Source organism: Tachyglossus aculeatus, chromosome 15 (genome assembly GCF_015852505.1).
Source record: "Tachyglossus aculeatus isolate mTacAcu1 chromosome 15, mTacAcu1.pri, whole genome shotgun sequence".
Lineage (NCBI taxonomy): Eukaryota > Metazoa > Chordata > Mammalia > Monotremata > Tachyglossidae > Tachyglossus > Tachyglossus aculeatus.
Window position 1 is genome coordinate 15,541,886 of NC_052080.1, and position 18,834 is coordinate 15,560,719.

An 18,834-nucleotide genomic window follows, 5' to 3' on the forward strand; every position below is an offset into this window, starting at 1 on the left:
CATTGCTTAAAAGGATAGGGAGCGCTCTGATTCGGAAAACTTTAAATCCGTAACCCACCAATCCTCATCGCTTAGAAGGATAGGGAGCGCTCTGATTCGGAAAGCTTTAAATCCGTAACCCACCAATCCTCATCGCTTAGAAGGATAGGAAGCGCTCTGATTCGGAAAACTTTAAATCCGTAACCCACCAATCCTCATGGCTTAGAAGGATAGGGAGCGCTCTGATTCGGAAAACTTTAAATCCATAACCCACCAATCCTCGTCACTTAGAAGGATAGGAAGCGCTCTGATTCGGAAAGCTTTAAATCCGTAACCCACCGATCCTCATCGCTTAGAAGGATAGGAAGCGCTCTGATTCGGAAAACGTTAAATCCGTAACCCACCAGTCCTCATCGCTCAGAAGGATAGGAAGCGCTCTGGTTCGGAAAACTTTTAATCCGTCACCCAACAATCCTCACTGCTTAGAAGGATAGGGAGCACTCTGATTCAGAAAACGTTAAATCCGTTACCCACCAATCCTCATCGCTTAGAAGGATAGGGAGCGCTCTGATTCGGAAAACTTTAAGTCCGTAACCCACGAATCCTCATCGCTTAGAAGGATAGGGAGCACTCTGATTCGGAAAACTTTAACTCCATAACCCACCAATCCTCATCGCTTAGAAGAATAGGAAGCGCTCTGATTCAGAAAACTTTAAATCCGTAACCCACCAATCCTCATCGCTTAGAAGGATAGGAAGCGCTCTGATTCGGAAAGCTTTAAATCCGTAACCCACCGATCCTCATCGCTTAGAAGGATAGGAAGCGCTCTGATTCAGAAAACTTTAAATCCGTAACCCACCGATCCTCATCGCTTAGAAGGATAGGAAGCGCTCTGATTCGGAAAGCTTTAAATCCGTAACCCACCAATCCTCATTGCTTAGAAGGATTGGAAGCGCTCTGATTCGGAAAACTTTATATCTGTAACCCACCAATCCTCATCGCTTAGAAGGATAGGGAGCGCTCTGATTCAGAAAACTTTAAATCCGTAACCCACCAATCCTCATCGCTTAGAAGGATAGGAAGCACCCTGGTTCGGAAAACTTTAAATCCGTAACCCACCAATCCTCGTCGCTTAGAAGGATAGGAAGCGCTCTGGTTCGGAAAACGTTAAATCCGTCACCCACCAATCCTCATCGCTTAGAAGGATAGGAAGCACTCTGATTCGGAAAACGTTAAATCCGTAACCCACCAATCCTAATCGCTCAGAAGGATAGGAAGTGCCCTGGTTCGGAAAACGTTAAATCCGTAACCCACCAATCCTCATCGCTTAGAAGGATAGGGAGCGTTCTGATTCGGAAAACTTTAAATCCGTAACCCACCAATCCTCATCATTTAGAAGGATAGGAAGCGCTCTGATTCGGAAAACTTTAAGTCCGTAACCCACCAATCCTCATTGCTTAGAAGGATAGGGAGCGCTCTGATTCGGAAAACTTTAAATCCGTAACCCACCAATCCTCATCGCTTAGAAGGATAGGGAGCGTTCTGATTCGGAAAACTTTAAATCCGTAACCCACCAATCCTCATCATTTAGAAGGATAGGAAGCGCTCTGATTCGGAAAGCTTTAAATCCATAACCCACCGATCCTGATCGCTTAGAAGGATAGGAAGCGCTCTGATTCGGAAAACTTTAAATCCGTAACCCACCAATCCTCATGGCTTAGAAGGATAGGGAGCGCTCTGATTCGGAAAACTTTAAATCCGTAACCCACCGATCCTCATCGCTTAGAAGGATAGGAAGCGCTCTGATTCGGAAAGCTTTAAATCCGTAACCCCGCCAATCCTCATCGCTTAGAAGGATAGGAAGCGCTCTGATTCGGAAAGCTTTAAATCCGTAACCCACCGATCCTCATCGCTTAGAAGGATAGGAAGCGCTCTGATTCGGAAAGCTTTAAATCCGTAACCCACCGATCCTCATCGCTTAGAAGGATAGGAAGCGCTCTGATTCGGAAAACTTTAAATCCGTAACCCACCAATCCTCGTCACTTAGAAGGATAGGAAGCGCTCTGATTCGGAAAGCTTTAAATCCGTAACCCACCGATCTTCATCGCTTAGAAGGATAGGAAGCGCTCTGATTCGGAAAACGTTAAATCCGTAACCCACCAATCCTCATCGCTTAGAAGGATAGGAAGCGCTCTGATTCGGAAAGCTTTAAATCCGTAACCCACCAATCCTCATCGCTTAGAAGGATAGGAAGCGCTCTGATTCGGAAAACGTTAAATCCGTAACCCACCAATCCTCATCGCTTAGAAGGATAGGAAGCGCTCTGATTCGGAAAGCTTTAAATCCATAACCCACCGATCCTCATCGCTTAGAAGGATAGGAAGCGCTCTGATTCGGAAAACGTTAAATCCGTAACCCACCAGTCCTCATCGCTCAGAAGGATAGGAAGCGCTCTGGTTCGGAAAACTTTTAATCCGTCACCCAACAATCCTCACTGCTTAGAAGGATAGGGAGCACTCTGATTCAGAAAACGTTAAATCCGTTACCCACCAATCCTCATCGCTTAGAAGGATAGGGAGCGCTCTGATTTGGAAAACTTTAAATCCATAACCCACCAATCCTCATCGCTTAGAAGGATAGGAAGCACTCTAATTTGGAAAACTTTAAATCCGTAACCCACCAATCCTCATTGCTTAGAAGGATAGGAAGCGCTCTGATTCGGAAAACTTTAAGTCCGTAACCCACCAATCCTCATCGCTCAGAAGGATAGGAAGCGCTCTGATTCGGAAAGCTTTAAATCCGTAACCCACCAATCCTCATCGCTTAGAAGGATAGGAAGCGCTCTGATTCGGAAAACTTTAAATCCATAACCCACCAATCCTCATTGCTTAGAAGGATAGGAAGCGCTCTGATTCGGAAAACGTTAAATCCGTAACCCACGAATCCTCATCGCTTAGAAGAATATGAAGCGCTCTGGTTCGGAAAGCTTTAAATCCGTAACCCACCAATCCTCATTGCTTAGAAGGATAGGAAGCGCTCTGATTCGGAAAACTTTAAATACGTAACCCACCAATCCTCATCGCTTAGAAAAATAGGAAGCGCTCTGTTTTGGAAAACTTTAAATCCGTAACGCACCAATCCTCATCGCTTAGAAGGATAGGAAGCGCTCTGATTCAGAAAACTTTAAGTCCATAACCCACCAATCCTCATCGCTTAGAAGGACAGGAAGCGCTCTGATTCGGAAAACTTTAAATCCGTCGTCGCTTAGAAGGATAGGAAACGCTCTGAAATAACCTGTCGGGTTTTTTTTTCTCTGTTGCAGAGGGCGAGAGACTGGATGCCAAAATGAAGAGACTGGAGTCTAAATACGCTCCCCTCCACCTTGTTCCTCTTATTGAGAGACTAGGAACACCGCAGGTGACGTTATCCGATGGGGCCGGCTCGATCTCCCGCGGGACAGAACCGGGGATTTTCTTGGCCCTTTCTGAGCCTTTCCGGTCGGAAGCGTGCCTTACGTATGAGGAGCGGTCATATCGCTGAAACGCCGGGGGCAAGCGGGGGGAGACGGGGGAGACGGACATTAATAGAAGGCGCTTATAAAGTTTAATTTAAAGATATATACTGAAGTGCCGCGGGGGAAGAGGTGGGCTAAATATCCAATGGCCAAAGGTCACAGATCCAAGTGCATATGGAATAATAATAATGATGATAATGGTATGTGTTTAGCGCTTACTACGTGCAAAGCACTGTTCTAAGCGCTGGGGGGATACAAGATGATCAGGTTGTCCCCCCTGGGGTTCACAGTCTTCATCCCCATTTTCCAGATGAGGGAACTGAGGCCCAGAGAAGTGAAGCGACTTGCCCAGGGTCACACAGCTGACAAGTGGCTCCCGAGCCCAGGCTCTTTCCACTGAGTCACGCCGCTTTTTTGAGCGCTTGACAAATACCGCAATTCTAGCAAAAGTCTCTTGAGGGTCAGGAAAAGTTGCGGAGCTCTAAATTCGTCCAGGGGCAATCTAGCTCCTGCCCTGGTGATCCTAAATCCAATGGTGTGGAATATCCGGGAAAAAACGGGCTACCCATCGCGCTCCGAGCAAGAGCCGTGCTGGTGCGGTAGCCGTTGTAGCACTCGGGAATACCGGGCATCCTCCCCTTCCCTCTCACACGGGCCCAGGTCAGGGTCAGAGGCCAGCGGAAAACCGGACTCTCCGGGATGTGGCCGGAGCGATCGCCGCCACGGGTGTCACCGCAATTCCGGTTGTCCCGCGGAGGCCTTTGCGTGATCATTCGGAGGGCAGAATCAAGTCCCTCTGGGAGCCTTTTTTGAATCAGATGAGGGGAAAAAAGTCCGTGTAGAAACCACAAATCCCGTGCTGTCCGATCTAACCCTCCTGGGACTCCCGGAAGCACCGACGGCCGACTTGTGCTTCCCAAGCGCTCGGTCCAGTGCTCTGCACAAAGTAAGCGCTCAATAAATACGATTGAGTGAATGGATGATGGAGAAGCAGGAGAAACAGGTGTCAGCGAGGAGGGAGAGCTAATCAGATTGGCAGGGAGACGACCGAAATTCGCCTTTTTCACAGCCAAGACTGCCCCGAACGGAAAACATCTGAAGCGGAGCTTCCTTGTCGGTGTGGGGCGGGAAAACGGAGCTTTTCCATCTTGAAATCGGGGCAGGGCTGAGGCCGGCCGGGCGTCCGCGGGGAAGCCTCTCCTGGAAAGATTCTAGCTTTAAGCGCCTGGCTAATTAGCTCCCGACGCACGGCACCTCCGGAAGCGCGGCCGTTGGAGTGGCCGTTTTCCTAATAATTGGAAACGGCCAACGCGGCGTAACTCGGCGTCTTCAAAGGCTGGATTACCTCAGAGCCCAGAGGGAGCCCCGTGAATTTTCGTGAATAATCGGAAATCGGGAACCCACGCCACCGCGCCGTCACTTTGTATCCGTAAAGGCCGGATCACCCGGGAGCGCGCTCCGAGAATCCGGCCTTTTCCCATCCCGGGTCGGTCGCGCTCTTCCCCGGCTCGCCCGGAATTCCTCGTTCTCCTCTCCCGCCCTCAGCAAATCGCCATAGCGAGAGAAGGGGACCTGCTGACCAAGGAGCGCCTCTGCTGCGGCCTGTCCATGTTCGAGGTGATCCTGACCCGCATCCGGACCTTCCTGGATGATCCCATCTGGCGGGGGCCCCTGCCCAGCAACGGCGTCATGCACGTGGATGAGTGCGTGGAGTTCCACCGGCTCTGGAGCGCCATGCAGTTCGTGTACTGCATCCCGGTGGGAACGCACGAGTTCACCGTGGAGTAAGTGTGGCCCTCGTTCCTCTTTTCCGGCTCCTTACGGATTCGAAGGTCTCCTTTCTTCTTCTCTTATTCTTCCAGAGCCCGCTGTTGGGTAGGGACCGCCTCTATACGTTGCCGACTTGTGCTTCCCAAGCGCTTAGTACAGTAAGCGCTCAATAAATATTGATTGAGTCTCCGCTAACTGTAACGGACTCACGCAACTGGGGGTATCGGTTTGAACCGAAGGACGCGTACTCCTCCGGGAGGCCTTCCCTGCCTCCCGCTCCCTTTTTTTTTTTTTTTAATGGCATTTATTAAGCGCTTACTATGTGCTGGGGAGGTTACAAGCTGATCATTTACAAGCCGACTCTATTTATTTTATTTGTACATATCTATTCTATTTATTTTATTTTGTTAGTATGTTTGGTTTTGTTCTCCGTCTCCCCCTTTTAGACTGTGAGCCCACTGTGGGGTAGGGACTGTCTCTAGATGTCGCCAATTTGTACTTCCCAAGCGCTTAGTACAGCGCTCTGCACATAGTAAGCGCTCAATAAATACGATTGATTGATTGATTCTCCGCTAACTGTAACGGACTCACGCAACTAGGGGTATTGGTTTGAACCGAAGGACGCGTACTCCTCCGGGAGGCCTTCCCTGCCTCCCGCTCCCTTTTTTTTTTTTTTTTTAATGGCATTTATTAAGCGCTTACTATGTGCTGGGGAGGTTACAAGCTGATCACTTACAAGCTGACTCTATTTATTTATTATATTTGTACATATCTAGTCTATTTATTTTATTTTGTTAGTATGTTTGGTTTTGTTCTCCGTCTCCCCCTTTTAGACTGTGAGCCCGCTGTGGGGTAGGGACTGTCTCTAGATGTCGCCAATTTGTACTTCCCAAGCGCTTAGTACAGCTCTCTGCACATAGTAAGCGCTCAATAAATACGATTGATGATGATGATCAGGTTGTCCCACGGCGGGGGGGCTCCCAGTCTTCATCCCCATTTTACAGGTGGGGGGACTGAGGCACAGAGAAGTGAAGTGACTTGCCCGGAGTCACACAGCTGCCAGTCGGTCCCTTCCGCGGCGTCCCGACCGTCTCCCTTTAGTCAGCCCTCCTCCGCAGCACTTACGTACATATCCGTAACGTATTTATTTATATTCTGCCCGTCTTGTCTATAGTCATCATCATCAATCGTATTTATTGAGCGCTTACTATGTGCAGAGCACTGTACTAAGCACTTGGGAAGTACAAATTGGCAACATATAGAGACAGTCCGTACCCAACAGTGGGCTCACAGTCTATAATCTATAGCCTGCCTGCCTGCCTTTCTATAATCTACAGCCCATCTCCCCCTCCATTCATTCATTCAATCGTATTTATTGAGCGCTTACTGTGTGCAGAGTAGAGTAAATTTTACTCTATTTATTTTACTCTATTTATTTTACTCCATTTATTAAACTTACTCCATTCATTCAGTCGTATTTATTGAGCGCTTACTGTGTGCAGAGTAAATTTTACTCTATTTATTTTACTCTATTTTACTCCACTTATTTATTAAACTTACTCCATTCATTCAATCATATTTATTGAGCGCTTAACTGTGTGCAGAGTTGAGTAAATTTTACTCTATTTATTTTACTCTACTTTATTTTACTCCGTTTATTTATTAAACTTACTCCATTCATTCAATCATATTTATTGAGCGCTTACTGTGTGCAGAGTAGAGTAAATTTTACTCTATTTATTTTACTCTATTTTACTCAATTTATTAAACTTACTCCATTCATTCAGTCGTATTTATTGAGCGCTTACGGTGTGCAGAGTAGAGTAAATTTTACTCTATTTATTTTACTCTATTTATTTTACTCCATTTATTAAACTTACTCCATTCATTCAATTGTATTTATTGAGCACTTACTGTGTGCAGCGTAGAGTAAATTTTACTCTATTTATTTATTTTACTCTATTTTACTCTATTTATTTTACTCTGCTTATTTATTAAACTTACTCCATTCATTCAGTAGTATTTATTGAGCGCTTACTGAGTGCAGAGTAGAGTAAATTTTACTCTATTTATTTTACTCTATTTATTTTACTCCGTTTATTAAACTTACTCCATTCATTCAGTCCTATTTATTGAGCACTTACTGTGTGCAGAGTAGAGCATATTTTACTCTATTTTACTCTTTTACTCCACTTATTTATTAAACTTACTTCATTCAATCGTATTTATTGAGCGCTTACTGTGTGCTATTTATTTTACTCTATTTTACTCTATTAAACTTACTCCATTCATTCAATCATATTTATTGAGCGCTTAACTGTTTGCAGAGTAGAGTAAATTTTACTCTATTTATTTTACTCTACTTTACTCTATTTTACTCCGTTTATTTATTAAACTTACTCCATTCATTCAGTCGTATTTATTGAGCACTTACTGTGTGCAGAGTAGAGTAAATTTTACTCTATTCATTTTACTCTATTTTACTCCGCTTATTTATTAAACTTACTCCATTCATTCAATCGTATTTATTGAGCGCTTACTGTGTGCAGAGTAGAGTAAATTTTACTCTATTTCTTTATTTTACTCTATTTTACTCTATTAAACTTACTCCATTCATTCAGTCATATTTATTGAGCGCTTACTGTGTGCAGAGTAAATTTTACTCTATTTATTTTACTCTATTTTACTCTATTTATTTTACTCTGCTTATTTATTAAACTTACTCCATTCATTCAGTCGTATTTATTGAGCGCTTACTGTGTGCAGAGTAAATTTTACTCTATTTATTTTACTCTATTTTACTGTATTTATTAAACTTACTCCATTCATTCAGTCGTATTTATTGAGCGCTTACTGTGTGCAGAGTAGAGTAAATTTTACTTTATTTATTTTACTCTATTTTACTCCATTTATTAAACTTACTCCATTCATTCAATCGTATTTATTGAGCGCTTACTGTGTGCAGAGTAGAGTAAATTTTACTCTATTTATTTATTTTACTCTATTTTACTCTATTAAACTTACTCCATTCATTCAGTCGTATTTATTGAGCGCTTACTGTGTGCAGAGTAGAGTAAATTTTACTCTATTTATTTATTTTACTCTATTTTACTCTATTTTACTCCGCTTATTTATTAAACTTACTCCATTCATTCAATCGTATTTATTGAGCGCTTACTGTTGCAGAGTAGAGTAAATTTTACTCTATTTATTTATTTTACTCTATTTTACTCTATTTATTAAACTTCATTCATTCAGTCGTATTTATTGAGCGCTTACTGTGTGCAGAGTAGAGTAAATTTTACTGTATTTATTTATTTTACTCTATTTTACTCTATTTATTAAACTTACTCCATTCATTCAGTTGTATTTATTGAGCGCTTACTGTGTGCAGAGTAGAGTAAATTTTGCTCTATTATTTTACTCTATTTTACTCTATTTTACTTTATTTCATTTGTACATATTTATTCTATTTATTTTATTATGTTACTATGTTTTGTTTTGTTCTCTGTCTCCCCCTTCTAGACTGTGAGCCCGCAGTTGGGTAGGAACCGTCTCTATATGTTGCCGACTTGGACTTCCCAAGCGCTTAGTACAGTGCTCTGCACACAGTAAGCGCTCAATAAATACGATTGAGTGAATGAATGAATGCAGAGCACTGTACTAAGCAGGCTGTAAGCTCGTTGTGGGCAGGGAATGTATCTGTTCATTGTCATATTGTAATCATTCATTCGATCGTATTTATTGAGCGCTTACTGTGTGCAGAGCACTGTACTAAGCAGGCTGTAAGCTCGATGTGGGCAGGGAATGTATCTGTTCCTTGTCATATTGTATTCATTCATTCAATCGTATTTATTGAGCGCTTACTGTGTGCAGAGCACTGTACTAAGCAGGCTGTAAGCTCGTTGTGGGCAGGGAATGTATCTGTTTATTGTCATATTGTATTCATTCATTTGATCGTATTTATTGAGCGCTTACTGTGTGCAGAGCACTGTACTAAGCAGACTGTAAGCTCGTTGAGGGCAGGGAATGTATCTGTTTATTGTCACATTGTATTCATTCGTTTGATTGTATTTATTGAGCGCTTACTGTGTGCAGAGCACTGTACTAAGCAGGCTGTAAGCTCGTTGTGGGCAGGGAATGTATCTGTTTATTGTCACATTGTATTCATTCGTTCGATCGTATTTATTGAGCGCTTACTGTGTGCAGAGCACTGTACTGAGCGCTTGGGAAGTCCAAGTTGGCAACATATGGAGACGGTCCCTACCCAACAGCGGGCTCACAGTCTAGAAGGGGGAGACAGACAACGAAACAAAACATATTAACAAAATAATATACTGTACTCTCCCAAGCGCTTAGTACAGTGCTCCGCACAAAGTAATACAAACCAGCGTGGCTCAGTGGAAAGAGCCCGGGCTTTGGAGTCAGAGGCCATGGGTTCAAATCCCGGCTCCGCCACTTGTCAGCTGGGTGACTTTGTATATATATACAAAGTATATATATGTATATATGGTTGTACATATTTATTACTCTATTTATTTATTTTACTTGTACATTTCTATCCTATTTATTTTATTTTGTTGGTATGTTTGGTTTTGTTCTCTGTCTCCCCCTTTTAGACTGGGAGCCCACTGTTGGGTAGGGACCGTCTCTATGTGTTGCCGATTTGTACTTCCCAAGCGCTCAGTACAGTGCTCTGCACATAGTAAGCGCTCAATAAATACGATCAATTGATTGATTGATTGACTTTGGGCAAATCACTTGACTTCTCTGGGCCTCAGTTCCCTCATCTGTAATATGGGGATTAAGACTGGGAGCCCCCACCATGGGACAACCTGATCACCTTGTCACCTCCCCAGCGCTTAGAGCAGTGCGTTGCACATAGTAAGCGCTTAATAAATGCCATCATCATCATCAGTGAGTGAATGGATTCATTCAGTCGTATTTATTGAGCGCTTACTGTGTGCGGAGCACTGCACTAAGCGTGAAACGGACTAGCGTGACTGTGCCCTTAAACCAAAACCTTGCCGGATTTAAGACTTTTCCCTGTTCCCCCCCCCCGCATCCCAGAGATCTGATGCTTTAAACTGAAAAATAATCCCCCTCATCATCATCATCGTAATGATGATGGCATTTATTAAGCGCCTACTATGTGCAGAGCACTGTTCTAAGCGCCGGGGAGGTCACAAGGTGACCAGGGGGTCCCATGGCAGGCTCGCAGCCAATCCCCATTTTCCAGAGGAGGTCACTGAGGCGCGGAGAAGTGAAGTGACTCGCCCCAAGTCACCCAGCTGACGATCGGTGGGGCCGGGATTCGAACCCATGACCTCCGACTCCAAAGCCACGCCGCTCGCTTCCCACATCCTCTGTGGGAAGGCCCTGCCGGACACCCTGGTAGCCTTAGAACAGTGCTTGGCACATAGTAAGCGCTTCGTAAATGCTATCGTTATTGTTATTATATCGTTCCTTTTCCTGGAAATCGAGCGTCCGCAATTCATTCATTCATTCAATTGTGTTTATTGAGCGCGGAGCACTGTACTAAGCGCTTGGGGAGGGCAAGTTGGCCACACACAGAGACGGTCCCTACCCAACCGTGGGCTCACAGTCACGGTAATTGCGTCCTGAACGCGATTTGCCGTACTAATCGCACGGGAAGTACACCAGCGGCACGTATTTATTAAGCGTCTCCTGAACGCGATTTACCGTACTAATCGCACGGGAAGTACAACAGTAGCACGTACTTATTGAGCGTCTCCTGAACGCGATTTACGGTACTAATCGCACGGGAAGTACAACGGTGGCACGTTAGCAGTAGCTCTCGCCTCCTGTGAGCCCACTGTTGGGTAGGGACCGTCTCTCTGTGTTGCCAACTTGGGCTTCCCAAGCGCTTAGTACAGTGCTCTGCACACAGTAAGCGCTCAATAAATACGATTGACTGATTGACTGATTGAAAGCCCCTGACCCGATTTCCGTCGGGCTTTCGACCCCTTCGCTCCGCCAAGGTTGGACTTTCCGCGGTCGCCAATGACTTCCTTAAAACTAATCCCAGCGGACCGTTTCGCGATCCTCCTCGATTTTTCCAGGCGGCGCGGACACCGTAAACCTTTCCCAAACACCGGCAGGCCTCGGGGACCAACGTCTTCCCGTCGCTCCGACCGCTCCCCCTTGGTTTCCTTTCCTAGCTCCTCTCCCTCCTCCCACCCTCTTGCCGCGATCGTCCCGCGCCGTTCCCCTGGCTCGAAACCCCCTCCGTCCCGAAACCCACCGGACCCCGGCTCTCCCCGGAGTCGAAGCCCGGCCGAAATCCGGCCTGTCGAACAGTCGGCTCCCGGAACCCCAGGTCCAATCAACCCAGCAGCCGGCCAGCTTCGCCGCTTCCGGACTTATTTAGTCCCCGCATCCGCACGTTTGCGGGTGCGTCCGTTCGGTTGTGTGTTCAGTGATTGATTTCGGCCGCTCTGTGTGTATGTGTTTTATGGTTGTCTCCTCCGCGAGAGTGTAAGCTTACTGTGGGAAGGTGTCGCCGCTTTGTTTTGCACTTCCAAAGTGCTCAGTCCTGTTGTCCCTCAAAAATCCCTATCATTACCACTCCGCTCTCACTCCAGTGACTTTCCCTCCTTCTTCCTCCTAAGGATATCGGGGTAGGCCACTCAAAAATCCCTATCATTACCACTCTGCTCTCAACCCGGTGACTTTCCCTCCTTCTTCCTCCTAAGGATATCAGGGTAGGCCACTCAAAAATCCCTATCATTACCACTCCGCTCTCACCCCAGTGACTTTCCCTCCTTCTTCCTCCTAAGGATATCAGGGTAGGCCACTCAAAAATCCCTATCATTACCACTCCGCTCTCACTCCAGTGACTTTCCCTCCTTCTTCCTCCTAAGGATATCAGGGTAGGCCACTCAAAAATCCCTATCATTACCACTCCGCTCTCACTCCAGTGACTTTCCCTCCTTCTTCCTCCTAAGGATATCGGGGTAGGCCACTCAAAAATCCCTATCATTACCACTCCGCTCTCACTCCAGTGACTTTCCCTCCTTCCTCCTCCTAAGGATATCAGGGTAGGCCACTCAAAAATCCCTATCATTACCACTCCACTCTCACTCCAGTGACTTTCCCTCCTTCCTCCTCCTAAGGATATCGGGGTAGGCCACTCAAAAATCCCTATCATTACCACTCTGCTCTCACTCCAGTGACTTTCCCTCCTTCTTCCTCCTAAGGATATCAGAATGGCCACTCAAAAATCCCTATCATTACCACTCCGCTCTCACTCCAGTGACTTTCCCTCCTTCTTCCTCCTAAGGATATCGGGGTAGGCCACTCAAAAATCCCTATCATTACCACTCCGCTCTCACCCCAGTGACTTTCCCTCCTTCTTCCTCCTAAGGATATCAGGGTAGGCCACTCAAAAATCCCTATCATTACCACTCCGCTCTCACTCCAGTGACTTTCCCTCCTTCTTCCTCTTAAGGATATCAGAATGGCCACTCAAAAATCCCTATCATTACCACTCCGCTCTCAACCCAGTGACTTTCCCTCCTTCCTCCTCCTAAGGATATCAGGGTAGGCCACTCAAAAATCCCTATCATTACCACTCCGCTCTCACTCCGGTGACTTTCCCTCCTTCTTCCTCCTAAGGATATCAGGGTAGGCCACTCAAAAATCCCTATCATTACCACTCTGCTCTCAACCCGGTGACTTTCCCTCCTTCTTCCTCCTAAGGATATCAGGGTAGGCCACTCAAAAATCCCTATCATAACCACTCCGCTCTCACTCCAGTGACTTTCCCTCCTTCTTCCTCCTAAGGATATCAGGGTAGGCCACTCAAAAATCCCTATCATTACCACTCCGCTCTCACTCCAGTGACTTTCCCTCCTTCTTCCTCCTAAGGATATCAGGGTAGGCCACTCAAAAATCCCTATCATTACCACTCCGCTCTCACTCCAGTGACTTTCCCTCCTTCTTCCTCCTAAGGATATCAGGGTAGGCCACTCAGAAATCCCTATCATTACCACTCCGCTCTCACTCCAGTGACTTTCCCTCCTTCTTCCTCCTAAGGATATCAGGGTAGGCCACTCAGAAATCCCTATCATTACCACTCCGCTCTCACTCCAGTGACTTTCCCTCCTTTCTCCTCCTAAGGATATCAGGGTAGGCCACTCAAAAATCCCTATCATTACCACTCCGCTCTCAACCCAGTGACTTTCCCTCCTTCTTCCTCCTAAGGATATCAGGGTAGGCCACTCAAAAATCCCTATCATTACCACTCCGCTCTCACTCCAGTGACTTTCCCTCCTTCTTCCTCCTAAGGATATCAGGGTAGGCCACTCAAAAATCCCTATCATTACCACTCCGCTCTCAACCCGGTGACTTTCCCTCCTTCTTCCTCCTAAGGATATCAGGGTAGGCCACTCAAAAATCCCTATCATTACCACTCCGCTCTCAACCCAGTGACTTTCCCTCCTTCTTCCTCCTAAGGATATCAGGGTAGGCCACTCAAAAATCCCTATCATTACCACTCCGCTCTCACTCCAGTGACTTTCCCTCCTTCTTCCTCCTAAGGATATCAGGGTAGGCCACTCAGAAATCCCTATCATTACCACTCCGCTCTCACTCCAGTGACTTTCCCTCCTTCTTCCTCCTAAGGATTACCACTCCGCTCTCACTCCAGTGACTTTCCCTCCTTCTTCCTCCTAAGGATATCAGGGTAGGCCACTCAAAAATCCCTATCATTACCACTCCGCTCTCACTCCAGTGACTTTCCCTCCTTCTTCCTCCTAAGGATATCAGGGTAGGCCACTCAAAAATCCCTATCATTACCACTCCGCTCTCACCCCAGTGACTTTCCCTCCTTCTTCCTCCTAAGGATATCAGGGTAGGCCACTCAGAAATCCCTAGCATTACCACTCCGCTCTCACTCCGGTGACTTTCCCTCCTTCTTCCTCCTAAGGATATCGGGGTAGGCCACTCAAAAATCCCTATCATTACCACTCCGCTCTCACTCCAGTGACTTTCCCTCCTTCTTCCTCCTAAGGATATCAGGGTAGGCCACTCAAAAATCCCTATCATTACCACTCCGCTCTCACCCCAGTGACTTTCCCTCCTTCTTCCTCCTAAGGATATCGGGGTAGGCCACTCAAAAATCCCTATCATTACCACTCCGCTCTCACTCCGGTGACTTTCCCTCCTTCCTCCTCCTAAGGATATCAGGGTAGGGCCCTCAAAAATCCCTATCATTACCACTCCGCTCTCACTCCGGTGACTTTCCCTCCTTCTTCCTCCTAAGGATATCAGGGTAGGCCACTCAAAAATCCCTATCATTACCACTCCGCTCTCACTCCAGTGACTTTCCCTCCTTCCTCCTCCTAAGGATATCAGGGTAGGCCACTCAGAAATCCCTATCATTACCACTCCGCTCTCAACCCGGTGACTTTCCCTCCTTCCTCCTCCTAAGGATATCAGGGTAGGCCACTCAAAAATCCCTATCATTACCACTCCGCTCTCACTCCAGTGACTTTCCCTCCTTCCTCCTCCTAAGGATATCAGGGTAGGCCACTCAAAAATCCCTATCATTACCACTCCGCTCTCACTCCGGTGACTTTCCCTCCTTCTTCCTCCTAAGGATATCAGGGTAGGCCACTCAAAAATCCCTATCATTACCACTCCGCTCTCACTCCAGTGACTTTCCCTCCTTCCTCCTCCTAAGGATATCAGGGTAGGCCACTCAAAAATCCCTATCATTACCACTCCGCTCTCACTCCGGTGACTTTCCCTCCTTCTTCCTCCTAAGGATATCAGGGTAGGCCACTCAAAAATCCCTATCATTACCACTCCGCTCTCACTCCAGTGACTTTCCCTCCTTCTTCCTCCTAAGGATATCGGGGTAGGCCACTCAAAAATCCCTATCATTACCACTCCGCTCTCACTCCAGTGACTTTCCCTCCTTCTTCCTCCTAAGGATATCGGGGTAGGCCACTCAAAAATCCCTATCATTACCACTCCGCTCTCACTCCAGTGACTTTCCCTCCTTCTTCCTCCTAAGGATATCAGGGTAGGCCACTCAAAAATCCCTATCATTACCACTCCGCTCTCACCCCAGTGACTTTCCCTCCTTCTTCCTCCTAAGGATATCAGGGTAGGCCACTCAAAAATCCCTATCATTACCACTCCGCTCTCACCCCAGTGACTTTCCCTCCTTCTTCCTCCTAAGGATATCAGGGTAGGCCACTCAAAAATCCCTATCATTACCACTCCGCTCTCACTCCAGTGACTTTCCCTCCTTCCTCCTCCTAAGGATATCAGGGTAGGCCACTCAAAAATCCCTATCATTACCACTCCGCTCTCACCCCAGTGACTTTCCCTCCTTCTTCCTCCTAAGGATATCGGGGTAGGCCACTCAAAAATCCCTATCATTACCACTCCGCTCTCACTCCAGTGACTTTCCCTCCTTCTTCCTCCTAAGGATATCAGGGTAGGGCCCTCAAAAATCCCTATCATTACCACTCCGCTCTCACCCCAGTGACTTTCCCTCCTTCCTCCTCCTAAGGAAATCAGGGTAGGCCACTCAAAATCCCTATCATTACCACTCCGCTCTCACTCCAGTGACTTTCCCTCCTTCTTCCTCCTAAGGATATCAGGGTAGGCCACTCAAAAATCCCTATCATTACCACTCTGCTCTCACCCCAGTGACTTTCCCTCCTTCCTCCTCCTAAGGATATCAGGGTAGGCCACTCAAAAATCCCTATCATTACCACTCCGCTCTCACTCCAGGACTTTCCCTCCTTCCTCCTCCTAAGGATATCAGGGTAGGCCACTCAAAAATCCCTATCATTACCACTCCGCTCTCAACCCGGTGGCTTTCCCTCCTTCCTCCTCCTACGGATATCGGGGTAGGCCACGGGTCACAGATTTGCCTCCCCCAACTTCTTCGAAGTTGCCAAGGGCTCTCCGGTGAGGGGTAGGAGGCCGGAGAGGAGCCGTTGTCCGCTCTCGCTCCTTGGCATTCAGATTTCGCTCTTACAGCCTCTCCGTTTGTTGGCCCTCCGCGTCCTTCCTGTAGGAGATTGACTGTCACGTAAACTCCCTTTTTATAGGCAGTGTTTCGGAGATGGGCTGCACTGGGCCGGCTGTATGATTATCGTGCTCCTGGGACAGCAGCGGCGCTTCGATGTGTTGGATTTCTGCTACCATTTGCTCAAAGTCCAGAAGCACGACGGCAAGGATGAAGTCATCAAGAGCGTGGTACGTCCGACGACCTTCTGTCGTGTTTATTTTTGGGTCCGTCCTCCGACGGCTCCGGGGGTTCGGCTTTCCGCGCCCCGGGGATCGGTTCCTTCGGGGGATCGTAATCCGGAGTTTTCCCTGACGAAGCTAAAGCTCTGCAGGGGCTCGGAGATTTCAGGACGGGGCGCGCGGATCCCGGGTTCGACTCTTTTAACCTTCGCCCCTTCTCGCTCGCGTCTTCTCCCAGCCTTTGAAGAAGATGGTGGAGAGGATCCGTAAGTTCCAGATCCTGAACGATGAGATTATCACCATCCTGGACAAGTATCTGAAATCCGGAGATGGAGAGAGCACTCCCGTGGAGCACGTCCGCTGTTTTCAACCCCCCATCCACCAGTCTCTGGCCAGCAATTAACTGCGTATCTCCTGACGGCCCCGGCCCCTCCGTACTCGGTAATTCAGCAAGCTCTCGGACTAGTTCGCTAGAATTTTTAAAAACGCTTCCCAGTACTTTCTGCGCCCGTTGAGGAGGCGGCGCGGCCTCGTCTTCGGGCGAAAAGCGTAATTTTATATAACCCGTACTTATTTTTATAGACTAAATTTTTACACTTTGGGGGGATTGGCCGTTGGGCCATCGGAGGGATCCGGCAGCTGGCTCTCTGGTGGTCGCTGAACGGCCTTATTGCCGGATCACCCGGAGAATACAGCGCAAGGCAAAGGGAATATTAGGGTTAAAGTAGAAACCGCTCGTATTTTACCTAATTGCGGATTATATGGAAACCGTTAAGGGCTTTTTTCATAGCTTTGAGAGACTTTCCGCGGGTGTTTTGTGAATGATCCTCCCCGTCCTTAATCGTCGTTGCTTTGTACACGTCAGTGTAACACGGTAAAAGAATCGCCAGTTGATTCAGCTATATTAAAATAGAGTGCGTGAGAAAGACTCGGAGCAAAGCCTGGCTAATAAAGCTTTTATCAATCCAGACTTGGTTTTTCAGGGTGTTTCTTGAAAATGAAAATCGTTTTCCACCTCCCGGGAACCAGCGAGGCGGGCGGCGGGGTAGGATTCCCCGCTGCCGTAGTCTGTGGCTGTAGAGCCAGGAATTGGAATAGGGATCGTCGGACGGTAAAGGGAAATAATTGACCCAACACCTATTAGACGCACAGCCCCGTCCTGGGAGCTCGGAGAAATGCGGTAGGAATTAAAGACACGATCCCCGTCTCGGAGAATTTACAGCCTGAGGTGGAAGAGCGGGCACACTACGAGTAGTAGGAGCAGGCGGAAAGATAGTGTTCGCAATAATAATAATGACGGCATATATTAAGCGCTTACTACGTGCAAAGCACCGTTCGAAGCGCTGTGGGGCGGTTACAGAGGTGATCCGGTTGCTCGCAGTCTCCATCCCCATTTGACGGATGAGGGAACTGAGGCCCAGAGGAGTGAAGTGACTAGCCCAAAGGCACCCAGCTGACAAGTGGGAAAAGGCGCCAATCCGCGAGGAATCCTCTGTGGGACTGTAGTGGGGGCCACACAGTACTCCGAGGGGCTTCCTTTGGGGTGACCCCACTCCGAAGGACTTCGTAGGAATTTCGGCGCTCCGAGGGGCCGCCCGGGACTACGGCGCTATTTTTCCTTTTTAACGGCCCCCGCTCAGCGCCTTCTGTGTGTCAAAACACGGTCCTAGGAGCCAAGATAGGTAATAATAATAATAACGCTGGCATTTATTAAGCGCTTACTATGTGCAAAGCACTGTTCAAAGCGCTGGGGAAGTGACCAGGTGGACAGCTTGTCCCACGGGGGGCTCACAGTCTTCATCCCCATTTTCCAGATGAGGGAACTAAGGCACAGGGAAGTGAGTGACTTGCCCAAAGTCACCCAGCTGACGATTGGGAGAGCCGGGATTTGAACCCGTGACCTCCGACTCCTTCCTCTCCCCGTCGTCCCCCTCTCCATCCCCCCATCTTACCTCCTTCCCTTCCCCACAGCACCTGTATATATGTATATATGGTTGTACATATTTATTACTCTATTTATTTACTTATTTATTTATTTATTTTACTTGTACATTTCTATCCTATTTATTTTATTTTGTTGGTATGTTTGGTTCTGTTCTCTGTCTCCCCCTTTTAGACTGTGAGCCCACTGTTGGGTAGGGACTGTCTCTATTTGTTGCCAATTTGTTCTTCCCAAGCGCTTAGTACAGTGCTCTGCACATAGTAAGCGCTCAATAAATACGATTGATTGATTGATTGATTGACTCCAAAGCCCGGGCTCTTTCCCACTGAGCCCCGCTGCCTCTCCAAGGTACAAGGTAATTAGGTCAGACCCAGTCTCTGGCCCACAAGGGGCTCAC

At 47.3% G+C, this 18,834-nt stretch overlaps 1 protein-coding gene across 1 annotated transcript in view; it reads left to right on the forward strand.

Moving 5' to 3' along the window:
* LOC119937645 (cytoplasmic FMR1-interacting protein 1) overlaps positions 1–17,465 on the forward strand; it is a 52,715-nt gene extending 35,250 nt beyond the window's left edge. Inside the window, exons 7-10 of the mRNA XM_038757213.1 lie at positions 3,302–3,396; positions 5,039–5,277; positions 16,357–16,504; positions 16,734–17,465. Coding sequence (XP_038613141.1) covers positions 3,302–3,396; positions 5,039–5,277; positions 16,357–16,504; positions 16,734–16,898 — 647 coding nt within the window. The 3' untranslated portion in view covers positions 16,899–17,465. The remainder of the gene's footprint in view (positions 1–3,301; positions 3,397–5,038; positions 5,278–16,356; positions 16,505–16,733) is intronic.
* Positions 17,466–18,834: the final 1,369 nt, after the last annotated feature.